Below are 19,768 nucleotides of genomic sequence, written 5' to 3' on the forward strand. Positions count from 1 at the left end.
GGTCCATTATCGGCTAGTGAACTGGGACTTTCTTCATCATTACTAGTATTAATAAAAGGTTGTGTGCATCGATTGATGCAGATGCTCAAGTTATACTCTCCTTTCCAAATAAAAATTAGACTCTCTTAGAATGTTGTGAGGCACGAACTTGCAAGATACACTCGAATCATTTATCCGATCGTGTGCTGGATCACGCTTGTCCAGTAGGTTTATCATGTTAAAAAAAATGTCGATGTAATGCCTTCTGATTAATGGAAGCTCCCTGTCTATTCAAAAAACAGATATAAAAACACCTCAATTCCAAAAAAAATGTTTTTTTAGTTCATTGTGATAAATATTCCGTTGGGCAAATTAAAATAAAAAGAGCTGTGAGTGGATATCATATCGCACATGGTTTATCCAAACTGTCTGGGTCAACAGAGATCTTTGTTGAGTAAGGATGGACATTGTAAACCAAAAACACGATAAAGGCAAAACAGTTATTTCTACATATCTCTTTGTACAGGATTACAGATCATTACAAACACTAGTCTTTTCAATATATAGGAAGTTAGTCAACCTGATCCCAACAGCCAAGGCTCGTAGAGTTGCTCCACGTGAAGTGATCGTCATCACCAGCAATGCGTGGGATCCAGTACATACCATCACCTGCAGGAAGAATAGCTGTTGCAGAATCTAAGGTACTATTAGTCGCCATGAAAGCATTCGAGGTAGCAGTTCGAGATTCCATGTTGTCAAGATATTCGTCATTTTTAGATCCAGTGCTGATCATGCTTTCATTACTCACTGGTCTGCATGACGAACTGGGTTTGTCCTGAGGAAATGGTGGCACCGAGTCTTCATATGCAGCAAGTGCCGTCTCATTTATCACTTCCTCCAATTGATCCCACTGCTGGTATGCCTTGGCAGCCAGTTGCTTCACTTGGACCTGCAGTTGAGAACAGCCAGATCGAATTAATAAAATTCTCAAGGATTAAGAGCCACTGAACACCATATTCCCATAGCAACTGATTGATGAGAATAAGGGATTAAGCGATATATACCATTTGTTGTTGGCCCAGTTGTCGCAAATGGAAAGTCTGGTCTCCAACTCTGGCTGCTAAAATCTCTCCTACGGGGCTAAATATAACATCACATCCTTCAGATTTGATAACATAGCATTTTCCTCCCATATCGCATGTTTTTGCGTGAGTTAGTGTCGTCCTCCACTGCCGGTCCGACATGCCAACAAGCTGAAAATATATTTTTCATTCCGGAAAGATACACGAAATCAGTGAGCAGCTTGCAGATTATGTGTATGTACATTTGAGTATGATGCTTACGTTTTTTAGCTTATCAGGATCCATGGTGTTAAGCTTCAAGAAGTCCTGGACGTTCTTGACCCCCTCAGACTCCAACCTCTTGTCAATTGGTCCATCTTTTCCAATGTTCTTCAGCCTCCATATATTGTCCGTCAAGATTGGAGGGTAATGCTTCTTGTACACTAGTAAAAGAATGAAATGCATCATAATTTCTCTTCTATTTTCTTGTACTAGCATTATTCAAAGTATTCATGATATGATGAATTAACAAACAGGCTAGATGCGGAGATCGATGCATATTCAACACAGAACATGATCCTGAAGATTGGCTAATACATAGAAAAAAGTAAGTGGTCCTAACTTACATTCCCCTCGATGATCTTTCACCGTAAAGCTTTCGCTCACTGCCTCCTGGATCCTGGGTCCATAATAGCTTGCTGCCATGACACGCACACCAATTCGGAACTTACGACTTCTTATCCAGCTTGAATTGTCAGTAAAGGACAGATCATCTATGATGGCCACTCCATGATTTCCCATTGGCACATTAAGTGTAGTACCCACAAGCAATGGCCTCCTGCCCTCTCTGGCCTTTACAATCGCAGAATTGAACTGATCGGCGGTCCACCCGACACCGTCCTCGCATCTGAAGTCCCCATCTAGGACAAGGACTTCTAGTTTTACTGTGGAAAACCCTAGGTGAGGGTTTGTTTGTGCGGCAAGATAGTTAGTTCTTGTATCAATAAGCTGGATTTCGACTGCGTTACTCGCAAAGTCAAGTAGTTTGTTGTTGGTGAAGATGGGTAGCATGAGCCTCTTGGCAAAGAGAAGCTTCAGTGGAGGCGAGACATCCACCTCTTCGATGTGCAAAGGAAGAGATCTGGCAAGAATGGTTTTATTTTTTTCAGATTAATATCTAGAACTTAATGCACATGTACATATACTACCTCCAACCCATAATATTTGTCACAAGTGAATAGACACGCTAAAATGTATCTAGATACATGCGGTTTAGCGACAAGTAATATGGACAGAGGGAGTAATTTAATTTGTGGAACAAGAATTTATTATTTTTATTTGCAAAACAATATTTACTGTATTATGTTTTGAAAGGAGCATGAATGCTGCAAATCAATTCTAAAATGTTTATGTGCAGGTTACAGGTGACCAGTACTACCAAAAACTCTTACCAAGGGTGTGCTATAGACTTACGACTCCAGTTAAAGAAACATCAAGAGCTAGAGACCAAACCATGCATCAAGACAACAATAACCAGGGGTATACTACAAGCAGCGCCATAGCAAGAAGTATTTATTCAAAGCAAACTTAGTAATTAAAAGTGGGGTCTAAATTTTACAGGCATATTAGACTGATGTTTGTGAGGGATATCAGATACTGTAAGAAATAAATAGAAATACCATATACCTGCTTGGTGTCGGCAAGTGGGCATGCTGAGAAAAGATATTTTGCATTTCTTCACGTACCTGGCACACAATAGAATCCATAAACTTATATTAATTGCACTTGGAAGGTTAACAAATGGATCGATTAAGGATATATATGTAAGCTATGAGTGAAGAAATGAAATTAGTACTAAGGCTTAAGCTTCAGAAAGTCAAACTATATCAAGTTTGATCAAGTTTTTATCAAAAATCATTAAAGTGTAAAATACAAAATTAATATTATTAGATAGATAATGAAATATATTTTTATGTGCTATCTTCAAAATATCATATTTATTGATAGATTATTCTAAAATTTTGGTCAAACTTTACTTGCTTTGACTTTTTCAAAAAAATATAAACCTTAAACCTTATGATGGAGGTAGTATGAACAATGTACTTTGATGCCATTATCACGTGCACATATATAAAGTGGAATGAACTCTCTCGAGTACAAGTTTACAAAACTAACTGGGACCTAAATATAATTTCTTCGGTAATCTTACCACCCTCCGAATAACCGGTTCCAAATTGAGAACAATTTGCTGAATAGTTTCTGCTGTCACTGCTCTTCTGACGACGCTGGAAAAGGACGATCGAGGTTAACAAGCTATATATCCAGCATGCAGTTGATCAGCTAAGCTGAAAAGTCTTTTAGAAGGGAAGGATGGACGATGTAAGTAAAGAGAGGTACTAACGATCTAAAACAGAGCGGCGCTGGCCGTATCCGCCTTGGGCCATGCCCTTGCTGATGATCGTCACCTCCGCTCCCCTGCTCGCCGTCGTCATCGCCCCGTGGCCTTCGGACAGACATCTTAACTTGGAGATTCAGGAAGAGCTATCAGACGAAGTTGTCTTAGCTGCGAACTAGCTCCGGTTGAGGTTGGGAGAGAGAAGTAGTTAAGTTCACGCGTGTGCACCAAAGGGAATGGGATACTTTTGTCTGAAGACGCGTGTGTGTTATATATACCAGTACCCCCAAGCTAGGCCGGGGACTTGCTGCCTAGGCCAGGACAGGGTATTCCTGGCAGGCTCCAAGAAGGCGGCTGGAAGCTAGCGGGGGCACATCGCGTCGATCGTTTTTGTGAGCAAGCTAGCTGTGCGCCTGTGCACTCTCAGTGTATGCAGCAGGAACACAAAGTCTTGGGTTGGTGTGCAGGGGCAGCTTCTTTGCCATGACGAAGAAAGTTAACTTGAGACTCAGTCGGTCTTGCCATACATACATCCACGACTCCAGCGCGACCAAGACTGACCACGACCGGAATATATATACCGTCTTCCATCACAAAATTATGAGTCGTATGAGTTATGACAGACCCCGGGCTGCACCTACAAGTGAGTGATCGTGCAGGACACGTACTAGTATTTTTCTCGAAGGGCCACGTACTAGTATTTTTCCAAGAACATTCCCTCGGTGTTCCAACGAATTAACAAGTATATGCAGTATTAGCTATAGCCGTCACCTTGTGCACACGCACGTACCCATCCAGCCCAGGAGGCCAACTCAAAAAAGTACAAGAAAGGACACCTTCAAAGGCTGTCGCCTACTCAAAAAAGTACAAGAAAGGACACCCTTAAGGCCATGTTAGCATCGAAATTGCGGCTTCTTAGATTACATTTTATTTTCAACTTAGCAGGTAAGTAGCTAGCTGGATTGACCGGAATCATCATAGTATAATTTGTAAGCTGGCTTGGCTCAGGCACGCAGCCTAAATTTATGATGTTTTCTATACACTTTCTCAACTGAAAGAGACCGATTTCTGGAGGGAGGCTTAGCTGGTGGACAGCTGTGGGGCTGGCCCATTTTCCGATTGAATCCCCTTGTCTTCTCGTGTCGAAGGAAGTGGATTGTCGTCGTTTGAGATCTTTACTTACCAACGGACATGATCGCTTCTTCCCTTCTTTGTGTAATCACGTAGTCAATAGGCCTAGTTATTGCTGATTGTAATGTGTCCAGTAAAGCTAATTAAGCTTGATTGGAGTTGCCTTGTAAGAGCAAGTTTAATAGTAAGCACCATGCCGACTGAGTCTCAAGTTAACTTTCTTCGTCATGCCATCCACGACTCTAGCGTCTTGTTCGGGAGTAGCTATAAGCCTATAATCCAAATACCATGTCATCTATAGTCAATCTAAAACTAACATATATAATAATGAGTAATAAAATTATACCACTTTATCAATGCATGACTCACCCTTCACTATCATAAAGTGCCTAGCAGCATGTGCTAGACCTGACTCTTGCATTAGAGCCCACTCCTCTTCTCTCTCTCCTTCAACTAAGCAATAATATATTATTTTAATACTAGAACTTATTGTACTTGCCCTAAACCGTGGCGAAGGACGAAAACAATTTGAGATTGGGCGAACTTCAAAGTATATAAAAAATATTGACCCCAAAAATCAAAATTGTATCAACATATTAATATTTTATACTATAACATATTATTTTTTTTGCGAAAATTCCGCCGATCCAGAAACTCAATTCGGCTCCCAGGTCCGTATGATCCCTCTACCATAAAAACATATTTTCAAGTGTTAAAAAATTTTGATAAAAAAATTTACATGTACATCTCCATAATATATGTGTATTCGTCAAGTTTCACGAAAAAATGATATTTTTTGTAGTCTAAACAAAAAAGAGAAAATTTATCTTGTGATAAGTCTTTGTTTCAGCACCGAATTTTGTCTTTTTTACACACGTCACATGACATGTCGATTTTTCATGAAACGACTTTGTGAGCGTGTAGCACATGAAGATGTACGTGCAAATTTTTTGTTTCAAATTTTTTGACATTTTAAAATGTGTCTAACATGTATTTCAAAATAAAGGGAGCATACGCTCCCATGTGCCAAAACATCACTCCCCCGCCGATCTATTAATAATCATCAACCGTAATACAAATAGCCCAAAAAGTAATAAAAATTACAAATAGGTACTTGGACCACCTAGCGACGACTACAAACGCTAGCACGAGCCGAAGGCGCGCCGCTGTTCTCGCCCCTCCATCACCGAAGTTAGGCAAAGCTTGTTGTAGTAGACAAACAGGAAGTCGTCGTGCTAAGCCCCCAAAGGACCAGCGCACCCGAGTAGCAATCCTCGTTGATGATGATAAACGTAGATCGGAAGAGACTGACAAGTAGCCACACCATCGAGCACGATAACCGAGCGGATCCCAGAAGATCAACCGGACACACGACTCCACGCGCCCTCCGCTAGCACTAGACGCACCACCGGAACGGAGATAGGGCGGGGAGGACCTTATTCTGACTTCAGGATGTAGCCGCCGCTTCACCATCCTGAACAAGACGCTGCAAAATAAGCTAAAAAGGACAAAAACTCCCCGTCGGCGAGGAGCCATGATCCGCCATACCTCCAAGGCCCCAAGGCCGCTGGAGGCGGAGCGAACCAACAGCGTCGCCGGCGGGGATTACGGAACCCTAGATTGGTTCTAGAGCTGCCGCCTCAATCGCCTCTTCTAGAAACCGTACCGGTTCAGATTATATTTCAATAGAAGCAAAACCAGCAAATGTAACATAATGATGCTTTAATGTGGTCTAGAAGTCCCGGTCTAATGGAAATCTTCTAGTATCTCTAACTTTGGGGATATTATGAAAAGTTGGTTGAGTTGGACCCTTCTCTAGGTAAGAAAATTTAACATCATCTCCAATATTAGGATTAAATTGATTAGCTGGAATGGGAAGTCCAAGGATCAAATTTGATGTCATATAGACCAAAATATTGTATACTCCACCTGCATCTTCTTGGACATCAGCATTCTCATTTACACTATCTTCTTCCACTTGTCCATCAGCTCTGGAATCTCCATTACCTTCTTCCACTTATTCGGTAGCCATAGAATTTTCATCTCCTTTTCCTCTTCTTGCTCTTTCTCTTGATGTACCACAATGTCCATAACATTTCCACTTGTGTGTGTTTGGTTTAGAGTTGCTGTCACTTGAAAGTGGCACAAAATACCTTGTCAAATCTGCAATTGACAATTTGAAAATTCACCGAATAAAGCAGAAGTGTTATACTAATTTTTTTAGAAACATTCTACCTTTCCCATCGCCTCCCTTTTGGTAGCCCCTTCCATTTTCTCGTTAACAGAAAAAAATTAATTTATTACATCGGTGTCGCCACTATCACCACTGGCCCGCTGCCATTCACTAATCCCCTATCCAGCCTAGGAAACTGGCATCGGCTGCTATTGATCGGGAATTCGAGATACGAGAGTCTGAAGCCCTAGAGGTAGTGTAAACCGTCGGTGTTATCATGTTGCCATGACACGATCGATTGATAGGCTGGTTGGACGATGCAAAGTCGAGGAGTTGTGGAGAGGATAGAACTAACCACATTCATGTTGTCCTGCATGGCTATATGCGTACCTACACCCGATCGGCGATCAATGTTGCTTGATGCCTCGATAGGCCCATGAGACCAGGATGGGTGGACTCATGGCAGGATAATTGCTCTCGCTGTGCTCGATGCATGTCCAGTCCTAGCTATCGATCAATAGATAGCGTACATGTATAAAACTTTTTCTCGCTTGCCAAGGTAGGGCGGGCGCCAGATGCCGCTCTACTAAGAGCCTCGCCACTTCTTGTAAAGCCTCGCTAGGGGATCTTTTTGGCTAATATAAATGCGTGTTGGGACTGCGAGAACAAGGGTACTCCGATCCGTCAAGCGCATGGCAACAACATTTTACTGGCAACCACCAGAAGGCCAACACCTCAACTCGCCCCACTGCATTCACACGGGAAGGTCTGTCCGAATCTGTACACCTCTTGGCGCGCACCATCGTTTCTCCGTCACTACTTTCAAAGGACAAAGAGGTCCAAACAAGACCATATGAAGATAGCTTGCTGCTAAGGCTGGTAGGCTTAGCTGAGCCCTTGCAGTAAAGGGATGGCGACATGTCCGATTTCATGCACCATACCCTGAGCCTGGTGGGGCATGTGGATTCACGGATGTAAGGCAGGTAGATTGCCCTGCACTGACCCCTCTCAAGATAAAAGGATGTGCGAAGCAGCGACGAAGGTGGTTCAACCCTAGAGAAAATTCGGGCTAAGGAGAGGGTCTTCTCGCCTTAGTTCTTCGGAAGCTAAAGAGCTAGCTTGTCGGGCTCTCCCCTACAAGTCAAGTTATTGTTCTAAACGCCACAATCCACCGATAAATTCAGAGACAAACAAGATGTAAGGGCCTTAGCTCGTAAAAGAGGCCCGAACCTGATTGCAATTGCCCTGCGTTTGCGGCGACACCTGTTGCGTGAGGTAGAGGGCACATGCAGCTCGAACCTTCGTCACCTCTGGCGGTGGTAGACATGGTCTCTTCGAGGTCCAAGAGGAGGGTGGCAACACATGACATGCACAATCAGTGCATGCAGCATGAACACAAGGTCTTGGGTTGGTGTTGGGCAGCTTCTTAGCCATGATGAAGAAAGTTTAATTTGCGACTCAGTCGGTCTTGCATGCGCTTGTATATACATCCATGACTCCAGCGCGACCAGGCCTAACCACGACCGGAATATACCGTCTTAATTCCATCGCAAAATTATGAGTCGTATGACCGACCCCACCCCCTACGTGCATCCGTAAGTGATTGTGGGGACACGTATCCATGAACATTCCCTCGGTGCTCCAACGAATTAAGCTATAGTCGCCACCTTGTACACACGCACGTACACCCATCCAGCCCAGGAGGCCACCTCAAAAAAGTACCACAAAGGACACCTTCCAAAAGCCGTCACCTAGTCACACCTTGAAGGCCATGTTAGCATCGACACTGCGGCCACAAGGACACACGGCCTTGGCAAAGCCCACCCCTCCATCGTGGCCACGTCTTGTTCGGCCTCAGTACGCAAGCCCACAAGCCTGTCTAGTGGCGCTTACGCGCTGCATCGGGCAAACCCTATACACCGACCAGGTCGGCGCGTACCGCACGCCGCACACCCCGCGCGCGGTACGGGCCGGCCAAGTTAGGTGCGGGCTGCCTCCTTTTTCGATTTTTCTTTTCTTTTTTCTTTCTTATTTTCTGTTTCTTTTTTTCCTGTTTTCTTTTTTCTGTTTTCTGTTTTCGTTTTTTCTGTTTCCTTTTTTTTACTTTTATTTTTTAGATTCAAAAAATAGAAATATTTTAAAAAATTAAATTGAAAAAATGTTCAAATATAAAAAATCGTTCAAAATCTGAAAACCGTTCAAAATTTAAAAATCGTTCAAACATGAAAATTGTTCAAACATGAAAAATGTTCAAATTTAAAAACCGTTCAAATTTAAAAATCATTCGAACTTGAAAATTGTTCAAACATGAAAAATGTTCAAATTTAAAAATCGTTCAAATTAAAAAACCGTTCAAACGTGAAAAATGTTCAAATTTTGAAAAATATTCAAAATATAAAATCGTTCAAAATTTAAAATTGTTGAATTTAAAAATGTTCATATTTTGAAAAAAATCTTGAAAAAGAATTTCATAAAAATGTTAGATTTTGAAAAAGAAAAATATTAATAACAGAAAAAAAAAACAGAAGAAAGAAAAGAAGAAGAAAAAAAAGAAAAAAAAAGTACCTGAGCTAATGGGCCGCGGCCCAAACTACCCGACCTGGTCGCTGGGGGTGTGCGGCACCCCGCACGCGCCGACCAGGTCGGCGTATAGCAATTCCCCTGCATCGTGCCTTGCTTCGAGACCTGTCTTGGAGACTTGGACTCTTGGTCTTCACGGGGAACGAACATTTCTAGACGCATGAGTGGAGACAGTGCCGCCTAATGCTCCAAATGCGGTCCAGTGAAAAAAGGACTCTTTCTTCATTTTGTTATTTTTTTATCTTATAAAGAGCTTATTTAATTTGAAAGGTTGCGTAGAAAATTTGTATGACTAAATCTTATAGAAAAAAATTCTATGATGGTTGTTTGATTTGAAGGATTGATGCCCACACATTTTTTTTTCTAAGCAATCATTTGCACTAGATTTCATAGGAAATCTGACATCTATTCTTACCACTTTTTCAGAATCCTTTTCATTTCCTGTGGTAGAGCAATCATTTTGATTCTTATGAATTCTTATAGGATTAGAGTGGGCATGACATTGCAACACTACAAATTTTTTCTATTCCTAGTTTTTTCTATCCTACGAATCAAGCATTCCCTAAATGGATCTATACAAATATATCTAATTTGTACTATTTGTTTATAAAAGTTAGTTCATTCAAGATTAAAAAATCCATTACTTTTCTAATTATTTCGTCAACACTTTTTTTGAATCGGTGTATTATCTTTTGATTCCCCTGATTTTTTTAACCTTGTGAAACTATTTTTTGAACCCAATAAATATGTATATGTATCTCGTGAAAGTACTTGTTTAACCCTATGAAAATACTCTTTAAGAAAATTTTGTTGAAACGTTCATGAATATTTTTTCCAAACATTGTGAACCTTGTTTGCCTTGGTGATTTTTTTTTATATTGTGAAATTATTTTTTAAACCTAGTGCACATCATTTTTGAACCCCATGAACATTATTTTGAACGCATCAAAATTCCTTCAAACCTCGTGAATATTTTTCTCGGATGTCATCAACAGTTTGTTAGACCATGAATTTTTTCTTTCGAAAGGCACTAACATTTTCTCCACATGAAAATCATTTGTATTACAATCCAGAAAGAAAAATAAAAAACATAAAAGAACTAGTAAAATAGAAAAAACAAAAAAAGAAACAGGAAACAAAAAACAAAAAACAAACGGAAAACAAAAAAATAGTGAGACACGCCCCATATAGATCCTGCACTGAGGGGTAAATAAGATTCACCTTGCTCTACCTGAAAAAGATGATATGGGATTTTTGCCTCGCATATGCATCATTCATGCCTAAAAACTACTTCCTCCGTTCCACAATTCTTATCCTAAATTTAGATCCATCTATCACAAATATACCTAGATATATTCAAATTTACGATAAAAATTATGACACAGAGGGAGAGGGAGTAATCAGGAGGTAGACTTTTCTCTCTCTGCAATGAGTCGTCTGTGGAACGGCAGAGACCCTCATGGAACAGGCACCCTACCTTCAGACCCGAGTGTTTGTAGATTTTCAGGCCACATCGTAGGGGCAGGCCTCCTAAACTAAAGCGGAAGAGGCAGACCGGCGTGTGAGTGTGACCATCGATCGAGTCATGGAATCCATCATTCTTAGCCTAGCCATGGTATGTCGAACTGCCGCATTTAGGAGAACCCGGTGCACCACGGTCCACGAGATATCGATGAACTGCCGAAAATTGTCGTGTGTCGACAGGTCATGGAACAACATCGATGGACCTCCTATCCGACGAAAACAGCACTGCTGTATTGATTGATTGCTGATTGATTGTCCAATGCGAATCGTGTGCCCGACCAAGGAAGTTCAGCTAAACAGTGTGCCTGACCAATGCGAATCGTATTTTCTGATCCTTGTACAGACTAGAAAGAGAAAAGGTTCTTTGCTGCCAATCGATTGCAGTTCGATGTTCATCCTTTTCCAGTTTCCACAGTGCATAACCCAGCTAGACAAGTTGATCCTAGTTGGTGTGCCATTCGAACTATTACGTCACATGAAAGATGCTAAATAATATCTGAATGCATTCAAATTAGATAAAATAAAGACATACTGGATTTTATAAGATGGAGTAAGTAATACCATGCGTAAAACTATGCCATCAAAACACGTATGTATACCTTCCAATATTGACTTCATCTAATTAGTGTTTGAGTTACTCCCTCCATTTCATGAAGTATATCTCAACTTTATCTAAATAAGAAAAGCAGGTCTAGAAGCCCAAACAATAAGGCCTTGTACAACAATCCAAACAGAATCAATCCAACTCGCTATAAAAGAACTCCCCGCCATGATTTGAATAGCTCCTCTGGTCATTATTTCAAGTTAATTTTCTTATTATGCCTTACATTTTTAAAAATAGTCTAAAGCCCCATCTATAATTTAAAAGATATATATAACATTATATAATAGGATAATTAACAATAATCATGAAACATTTTATTTTCACCTCTTTTTCCAAGAGATCAGACATCCCACAGTGATCTAAATGCATGAGAGTTAGTGGTGCTACATTTCTTTCCACTGCATTCTTGTGAGGCTTACGAGGTTGTTTAGCTTGCACACAAATTTGGCACCAAGAGCATTTGGCTAAAGTGAATTCTAGAATTAAACTCATCAAAGCTATGACATACAACCAAAATCAACTCCCTCTGTTTCATGTAATATATCTCAGCTTTGTCTAAATTAGGAAAGCAGGTCTAGAAGCCCAAATAAACAAGGCCTTGTACAACAGTCCAAACAGAATCAATCCAACTCGCTATAAAAAGAACTCCCCATCATGATATGAACAGCTCCTTTGGCATTATTTCAAGTTAATTTTCAAATTTTTCCTTAAAGTTTAAAAATAGTCTAGAGCGTCATCTATAATTAAAAATATGACATTATATAGTAGGATCATTAACAATAATCATGAAACATTTTATTTTCACCGTTTTTCCCAACAGAACATACATCCCACAGATATCTAAGTGTATGAGTGTTAATGGTGCTACATTTCTTTGTACTACATTCTTGTGAGGCTTACAAGGTTGTTTAGCTTTTACACAAATTGGCTCCAAGAGCCTTTGGCTAAAGTGAATTTTAGAATTAAACTCATCAAAGCTATGACATACGACCAAAATCAATGTGGCAAAGTCATGAATGGAAAACTTTAGTGTCATCAACACTAGCACATGCATGGTTCACAAAATTATCATAAATATCTTCCAAAGATAAGCAGAACAAGCATTTACGCTTATAGCCTTTTCTACTAAAAAACTCCATACTTGGGCATTACAATTGTATTGGCCTAAACACCATCTGAAATTCACATTTGAGAATACAAGTCCCACTTACCGCATATTTTTATTGAAGGGACATGATGCGCTTTATGTTGTTACACAATCTTCACCAAATTAAACTTCGTGTCTACCATATCAACAACAAGAACATAAGCATGCATCCCATTTCTCATGAGGATAAAGGAATTTTATGCAGCCTTATACGAGGCGAACCAACACGCACCTGACTGTTGGTTCCGGTGGAAACCTACCAACTAGTAGATTGGCATACTAAAAGAATTGTGGCTAGATTCCCATACCCGCCCCTTTAATGTTTGCTATGACCATGTCAAGAGACTTTTTATTTCTCTCCATGCTAACCTTTTTTGCATGTACGATGTTTAAAAGGATGAACTCATTGACCAGTATGCCGCATAACCAACAAGTATCTATCTCCTTCTTCTTTGCATGTTCTTCTTTATGCTGGTGATCAGGGAGACTTTATTCTTTGACTTGAAGTTGTGGGCATTCATGTGCACCTTGTTGTTGCCCCTTCTTTTTTATGTTGTGTTTGTCATCACCTTGTCTTCAACATTGATAGCTTACATATATGGTGTTTTGCAGAAGTGGCAAAGTTTCTTTATTAAAGCGGAAGTTTAGTGACACTGCACCCCATGAAAAACTTGTCGAGTAAAATTTACTTAAGGTGCTTGAGTTCCTTACTCTTCTCACCAGCCTGTTTGACTGCAAAACTGTTGTCAACCAACATATAATCATTGAATTGCTCTATAGCATATAATTCAAAATTATTATCATCTGCGCTGGACAAAATGTCGAACCCATCCAATAGTTCCATGGCTTCTTCCATATGCAAATATGTACCAATAAATTATGTCATAGAACACTTAGGACAACACCGACAAAGACTATGGTGGCCTCCCTGAATATTTTATCATGTTCGGTAGTAATCAAACCTACCAGAGTGTCGACCAACCGAACCGAGTGCATGCCCATAATAGTGAGTTTAAACATGGTTTGAGTTTGATATCTTAAAATGAGTACCCGTAAATGAGCTCGATTTGAGAGCAACAACAAGGTCACATGATAAATATGTTGTCCACACAAATAAGGTTTTTAGATTATTACACGATTCTTTGTTGAGTTTAATCAAAGATAACCACATCCCACATGCATTAGTATATTGAAATCGCATAGGAGAAATAGACATATTCAGTAGGTCTGGATATGAATCAGTCGCAAGTGTGTCAATTACCTAGCGCACATGGATTTGCCTAGAACTCACAACCAAGGAGGTGGATATGTCATAGTGGTCACGAGGAGCGCAAGTAGTTGTTACAACATCGTGGATATAGTCGAACGAAAGGGAGAAGGCACGCCGGCACAATCTCCAGAAACCTTGTCATCCTTTGGCGATGCATATTTTTATATAAAGTTTGGCAGATCCATGTTGTCAAGAGATGCGTTTTCAGAAATGTGCTATCCTGAAAGGGTGTAGCTATTTCTGAGTCGACCGAGAACCAACTTCACTCTAACGATAACTAGCACGAATCACACTCTACAAAAAAGTCTTACGGACTAACATCACAGGCACATCAGTTTCAGATCGTGGCCCACAACTTCAGGAAATCCAGGATAAGCACCAATGGTGTAGCACCACGTAATCCCTCAAGATCAGCCCGTAAGCAAATTTCCGTAAGTCTAGGATTATTGTAACGATAACTAGCACGAATCACTACAAATATAACGATGTAGAACTTAACTGAGCACGAACTTAGCTGAGAAGTAGCGAAACCCAGTTGTGCGCGTGATCACCTGCGCATGGCAAACCCTTGGAACAACCTCCGTCAACGCTCTGGTCCGTCGTAGCGGCACCGGCGCTGCCGCGCGCATGGACACCGATGCTGTTTTCGGCGCAAAACCGCGGCAGGAGCCGTCGATCTAGCGCACCGCGCGCCGCAGACGTAAGCGTATGCCATCCACCGCGGGAGATGCTACGGACGGTCCGACAGGCCGCCCGATCGCGTAGGCTAACGGCCCTGCACCTACTGTCGCGCGCTGCCGGAAGCGCCCGTGAACCGACCGCGAGCTGGAAATGCGCTCGCGCCGTGATGTCCCTGGGCCGGATCAAGCTGCCGCTGCCCCCGCGCGCAGCCGGAGATCTATCAGCTAGCCGCAGCGGCAGGCCGTGGCTTGGCGTCCGTACGAAATAGGAGCTTGGAACATAGCGCCTACGTAGAGCATCTTCGTTGGATAATTAATATGCTGCAGCTGTACGTACTGTGATCGAGAGATACGTACAAGTCTGGTCGATCGACAGTTGATGCTATGCATACTGATTACAATTAATTTGCGTGTACGGTAACGAGATTCCATGCGTTTCTATCAAGCTGACAGTTAGCTCTTCTCTGGTAGTACAAATGAGTACTGAGCACGCAGTAGTCGGCACTGACAAATCAAAGAGAAGGCTGTTGCTTTGGTGTCCTTCCCTTTTACAACTTTGGTGTCGACAGAACTCATGATATGGAAAGGCCTCAGGCCGATCTTTATTAAGAAGAAAGAAGTGTGTTACAGCAAGCTGTTGTCAGCTCCGAGGCAGAGCAATGCAGCGAATATTCAGCAACCAGATAGGCCTGGGCTGCAGAAAGAGTAGCAAACAGCTACTGAAACTACAGAGCTACAGCATAAGAGAGAAACACGGCACAGCCATAGGCAACAAGGAAGAAGACTGCAGTACAACTACTCAGTGGCAACGATCAGGCCAGCAGATCTCCAGCAGAACTCATGATATCGTTACATGGGTTAACTTAGGTATCTCCAGCAGCGCGGTTCGATTTTGTATATTTAGGCCGGAGAGGAATTAGGGCATGGTCCGGTCTACTAGGGCAGTGGTCCTAGCAGCGTGAACCATTCGGTCCGCTCTGACCATTTTGGGAGGGTCCGGGGTGGCCAAGGGAAGAAAGCATGAGCACGCGTTGACCACTGGCTAGAGGGCCTAGGAGGACGCGCAATGTCAGGTCCGAAGCGCGCCCAAATTTGGTGAATATATGGAAGGGTCTCCCCATTGGAGTGTGCGTAGCCTATTCGTCTATCCACGCAGATAATTTCGGACAAGCCAACATCTTAGGTCACGCCGCTAGAGATACCTTTATCCCTTTCAATTTTAAAAGAGCAGGAAACCCCATCAAAACCCTGATCGATAAGCAATTGACGTCCTCTTGCAAATCTAGTTCCTAATCTGCAAGGACAAACAAGCATTTTGTTGCATGCGCATTTGTTTTTGTTCTAAATTATCCCTGTCAGATCTGATAGATGCGAGATCTGATAGCTCATCCGAATCAAGGTTAACCCCCCCTCAAATCGCCCCGGATAACGAGACACAAAATTTATCTAGCTAGCTAGCCCTGCAAGCCAGCATATTCGGTCACGTACCCGCATCCTTCCATCTATCGATCTAGTCACGAGCACCAACACACGCAACCCGCATGATTAGCCGTCGGCATGATCCAGTCCGTATATGATCGTGCGACGTGCCGCGCGCGTCGCCAGCGCATCACCACGTCGGCATGCAGCTGCTCCGACGGCTCGCCCACGCGACGCGTCCACATCGCCACAAAAGCAAACAAATGCCGCGTCCATCGTAGCTCGCCGAGTTCGGCAAACGGCAGAGGAACCGCCGGCGGGCCGTTAGTTTCGGCGCCGGATTGTAGCTCGCTAGCTCCCCGTGGACATGTGTAGGTGTCCGACTGTCCGTACGTTAGACCTCGATCGACAAGATTTGCAGATTTCTTAATATATACTAGCTCCATGGCCGCGAGATTTGCAGATTTCGGGCGAAAACGACATACATGCATGGGCAGTAATTGAACGGCAGGCCTGCATGCTGCCAACGGGATTTGCTTAAAGAACGGCGAGATTCCATTCCGTTTTCAGGCTTGATTTGCCGTCTTCGATCTGCCTGATCGACCGATCCAGGTCCACCGTGTGGGCACGCCAAAGGGAATAATTGTCGCTAAGGTTTGTCACCCCAAATTCAATTTCCCAGGTTGCTTCTTCCGTGATCCCCCTCTACACTGTCCGTCCAACCCTACTCTGCCACAGGCGCCACCGCAAGTTGGCCGTGTGGACCTCTGGTAGAGTGGTAGTACGTGCTGCTGGCTAGCTACTGACAGCGTTGCTTTCTAGATAAGCGTGAGGGGTTTGTGTAAGCGATCTGGGAGAGCAAGCATATACTGAATACTGTACTCCACTAGAACTTTGGGCATGGATAAGTTTGACGAGGAGTCGTTCTTGGACGAGCTCATGTCGCTGCGGCGGCCGAAGCAGGCGCCGGAGCCGTGGCAGGCGACGTACCCAGGCAGTAGCACGATGATGAGCGACCTCATCTTCTACGGCGGCGACCAGGGCGCCTCCGAGCCGAGGAGAGACATGGACATCGGGCCGTTTCTAGAGCCCATGGCGCCTCCGCGCCCGCAAGATGAGTTCAGCTTCGACTACTTGAGCGAAGTATGCGACCCATACAGGAGCTTCGTCCCTGGGGTTGTCGACGCGGCCGGCCAGGCGCTCGCTCATCCCTTCAACGACGCCTTGCCGGATGACGACATGCAGCTGTTTCATGCTGGTGGGTCCTCGTCGTCCCCCATGACGTTCATCTTCCAAGGAGGGGACATTGGGGAGATGAACGGCATCATCAGAGGCGCTCCCGGTGTCTACCCTAGGAGCAAGCTCAACGGCGGCGCTCCCTCGAAGAACCTCATGGCTGAGAGGCGGCGGCGGAAGCGGCTCAACGACCGTCTGTCCATGCTCCGCTCCATCGTGCCCAAGATTAGCAAGGTAACACATTACATTGTTCTACTTGCTCCTGTGACCTAATTGATTCCTATATAACGCATGTGCATGTGAATTATGCAGCATGAACCTAAGTTATTTCACATCTGTTGCCCCTTTCCAAAAAAAAAAAAGTTAATTAACATGTGTAGAATTAATCGTCGAGCTGCAGATGGACAGGACTTCGATCCTTGGGGACACCATAGACTACGTGAAGGACCTCAAGGAGCAAATCAAAACCCTCAAGGGGGAGATCGGCACCACGCCGGGGGAACTGAACCTGCTGAACCCAGCGAAAAATTTCTCCAGTGGTATCAACGAGGAAATGATGCCAATGAGGAATCCCATTAAGGTGCGTTCGTTCTTGCGGCGCGAGTGCAGGCACAAATTCATCAGACAAATGGCTACCTACTGATTCTTATCCATTGCGAGTATATGCTTTCAGTTTGATGTCGAGAAGCGACCCGGCGGCGGCATGAGGATCGAGATCTGCTGCGCGGCGAACCCCGGGGCGCTGCTCTCGACGGTGAGCGCGCTGGAGGTGCTGGGGCTAGAGATCGAGCAGTGCGTCATGAGCTGCTTCAGTGACTTCGGCATGCAGGCTTCCTGCTCACAAGTAAGCGATTAACCTTTGGATTTACTGCATCTGATCGAAACACTCCTCAAGACATTTTGTAATGGCTAAAATTTCGGTTTATTTCTTGGTTGGGTCTATGTCCTCTGCGCTAATGAAATTCGATTGATAATGCGTGGTTTGGTGTGTAGGAGGAAGGGAAGAGGCAAGTAATAAGGACCGACGAGATCAAGCAGGCATTGTACAGGAGTGCCGGCTATGGAGGTAGATGTATCTAAGCTAGCTAGGAGTGCCGGCTATGGAGGTAGATGTATCTAAGCTAGCTAGGAGTGCCGGCTAGAGATCGAGCCCGTCAGTTCATTAAGCATGCAGAGCAATCTGTCTTTGCACATTCTATTTGCATGAATTTGTTTTAGAAATATCTGCGTGAATTAATGTAGACTGTTTATCTGAATATTTTAGCAGTATTCTCAGTTAAGCCGTTGTGTGACCGGATTGTACATCTGTGTGTGTGGTCATGTATGGAGGGATGAGTACTGAATTTGCGCGTTGGGCGACAGGAAAAGATACCATGTGTGTTTGGTTGCACACTGTTATAGCTTCTTGTTTCTTCTGCAAGTTTAGCTGTTCCTGACAAGAATGGCTCGAAAGATTTTGTCGTGTGTTATCATATGCATGGGCATATATGAGCAAGCCCTGACTGTCGTCCTGTACGCTCTATTCGGATGGGGGAACAGGCTTGTTGAATGGTCCACGAAAAAACATTAAGGCAATATATCTATATAAGGTGGAGTACGAAAAATCAGTATTTCGTAGTCTTTTTCAAAAATAATACAAATGTAGACAAACATTCATGAGTATGAGGAATATCGGCACCTATATTGAATTATTGATAGGTGTGACAGAAAGGTAATTGAAGTGATAGTAAAGATATGACGGAACATGGGTTTCACTACGGGAAAAACAGGGGCTGAGGCTATCTTTGCCGTGTGCGTCCGCACGACAAAGACTTCTTTACCGTGAGTACTGAGAAAACGCAAGGCAAAGACACTGGCCACGGCCAAGATAGAAACAATCGCACGACAAAGAAACAATTCACGGCAACGATAGAAGAGAGCGCACAACAAAGAAAGTTGCACGGCAATGGACCACCAGAGCGCACGGCAAAGATTAGTTGCACGTCAAAGGCTCTAGGCATTGTCGTGCCACGCCCTTTGCCGTGCGCCCATCTGGGACTCACGGCAATACCGCCTTTACCATGCGTTTTGCCTTTGTCGTCGCCATATGGCATTTTCTTTTGTTTTTCCTTTATATTTTATTTCATCTAATACTTATATTTATTTTTTTAATTAGTTTTACTTTTTGATGACTATTTATTCATGTTACTTAAGACAATGTGTATATACCCATACTATTTGCAATACAAAAGTACTCTCCATATTCATCCGCCCACATATAAAATCAGGGTTTCAGAGCAATCCGCGCTTCAGAAAATCTGCTAAGTGTTATCACCCAAATGTGAGGAAGGTCACACTGGAGAGCTATTTTTGCACCATTACACCTTCCACCACACTTTCACACATATCATAGGTCCACATGCAATATTTGGTGGGATTCCGGTGCTCCGGCGGTTGTTCTCCCCTCCCCCCTACAAAATAGCGGTATGTGTGCCCCGGCGGGTCTACCACCTAGATTTCTCCACGCGAGGTTCCACCAATGTAATTTTTAATTGTTTTAGTTTTGCTTAGGACATATACACATGGAAAA

General features: G+C 43.1%; 2 protein-coding genes across 3 annotated transcripts; one reads left to right on the forward strand and one right to left on the reverse strand.

Annotated features, from left to right (window-relative positions):
- Positions 1 to 465: 465 nt before the first annotated feature.
- Positions 466 to 3,667, reverse strand: LOC127349240 (protein SAR DEFICIENT 1). Its single transcript, XM_051375001.1, has 7 exons — positions 3,442 to 3,667; positions 3,250 to 3,325; positions 2,727 to 2,785; positions 1,667 to 2,181; positions 1,323 to 1,483; positions 1,044 to 1,232; positions 466 to 928 (listed from the first exon to the last, which is right to left on the reverse strand). Exons 1-7 carry the CDS (start codon positions 3,555 to 3,557, stop codon positions 551 to 553), a joined length of 1,494 nt encoding a protein of 497 aa, XP_051230961.1. The 5' UTR covers positions 3,558 to 3,667; the 3' UTR covers positions 466 to 550.
- A 13,021-nt stretch (positions 3,668 to 16,688) lies between these two features.
- On the forward strand, positions 16,689 to 18,597 carry LOC127297145 (transcription factor BHLH3). Of its 2 annotated transcripts, XM_051327423.2 has the most exons (5): positions 16,689 to 17,433; positions 17,600 to 17,779; positions 17,873 to 18,043; positions 18,193 to 18,265; positions 18,306 to 18,597. In XM_051327423.2, exons 1-5 carry the CDS (start codon positions 16,864 to 16,866, stop codon positions 18,317 to 18,319), a joined length of 1,008 nt encoding a protein of 335 aa, XP_051183383.1. In that variant the 5' UTR covers positions 16,689 to 16,863; the 3' UTR covers positions 18,320 to 18,597. The 2 variants fall into 2 exon arrangements, with proteins under 2 accessions (XP_051183383.1, XP_051183382.1); XM_051327422.2 differs by having other exon boundaries at positions 16,692 to 17,433; positions 18,193 to 18,597.
- The last annotated feature ends 1,171 nt before the right edge of the window (positions 18,598 to 19,768 follow it).

This window comes from Lolium perenne, chromosome 4, assembly GCF_019359855.2.
Source record: "Lolium perenne isolate Kyuss_39 chromosome 4, Kyuss_2.0, whole genome shotgun sequence".
Taxonomy (NCBI): Eukaryota; Viridiplantae; Streptophyta; class Magnoliopsida; order Poales; family Poaceae; genus Lolium; species Lolium perenne.

What these genes read in the sequence shown, in the direction of transcription:
- LOC127349240 (XM_051375001.1), bottom strand. Translation starts at nt 3,557, where the DNA reads ATGTCTGTCCGAAGGCCACGGGGCGATGACGACGGCGAGCAGGGGAGC. An exon ending in CACTTGCCGACACCAAGCAG is followed by an intron (nt 2,182 to 2,726) that starts GTATATGGTATT and finishes CATTCTTGCCAG; the next exon opens with ATCTCTTCCTTTGCACATCG. An exon ending in AACTGGGCCAACAACAAATG is followed by an intron (nt 929 to 1,043) that starts GTATATATCGCT and finishes TCTCAACTGCAG; the next exon opens with GTCCAAGTGAAGCAACTGGC.
- LOC127297145 (XM_051327423.2), top strand. Translation starts at nt 16,864, where the DNA reads ATGGATAAGTTTGACGAGGAGTCGTTCTTGGACGAGCTCATGTCGCTG. An exon ending in TCGTGCCCAAGATTAGCAAG is followed by an intron (nt 17,434 to 17,599) that starts GTAACACATTAC and finishes GTCGAGCTGCAG; the next exon opens with ATGGACAGGACTTCGATCCT. An exon ending in CAATGAGGAATCCCATTAAG is followed by an intron (nt 17,780 to 17,872) that starts GTGCGTTCGTTC and finishes ATATGCTTTCAG; the next exon opens with TTTGATGTCGAGAAGCGACC.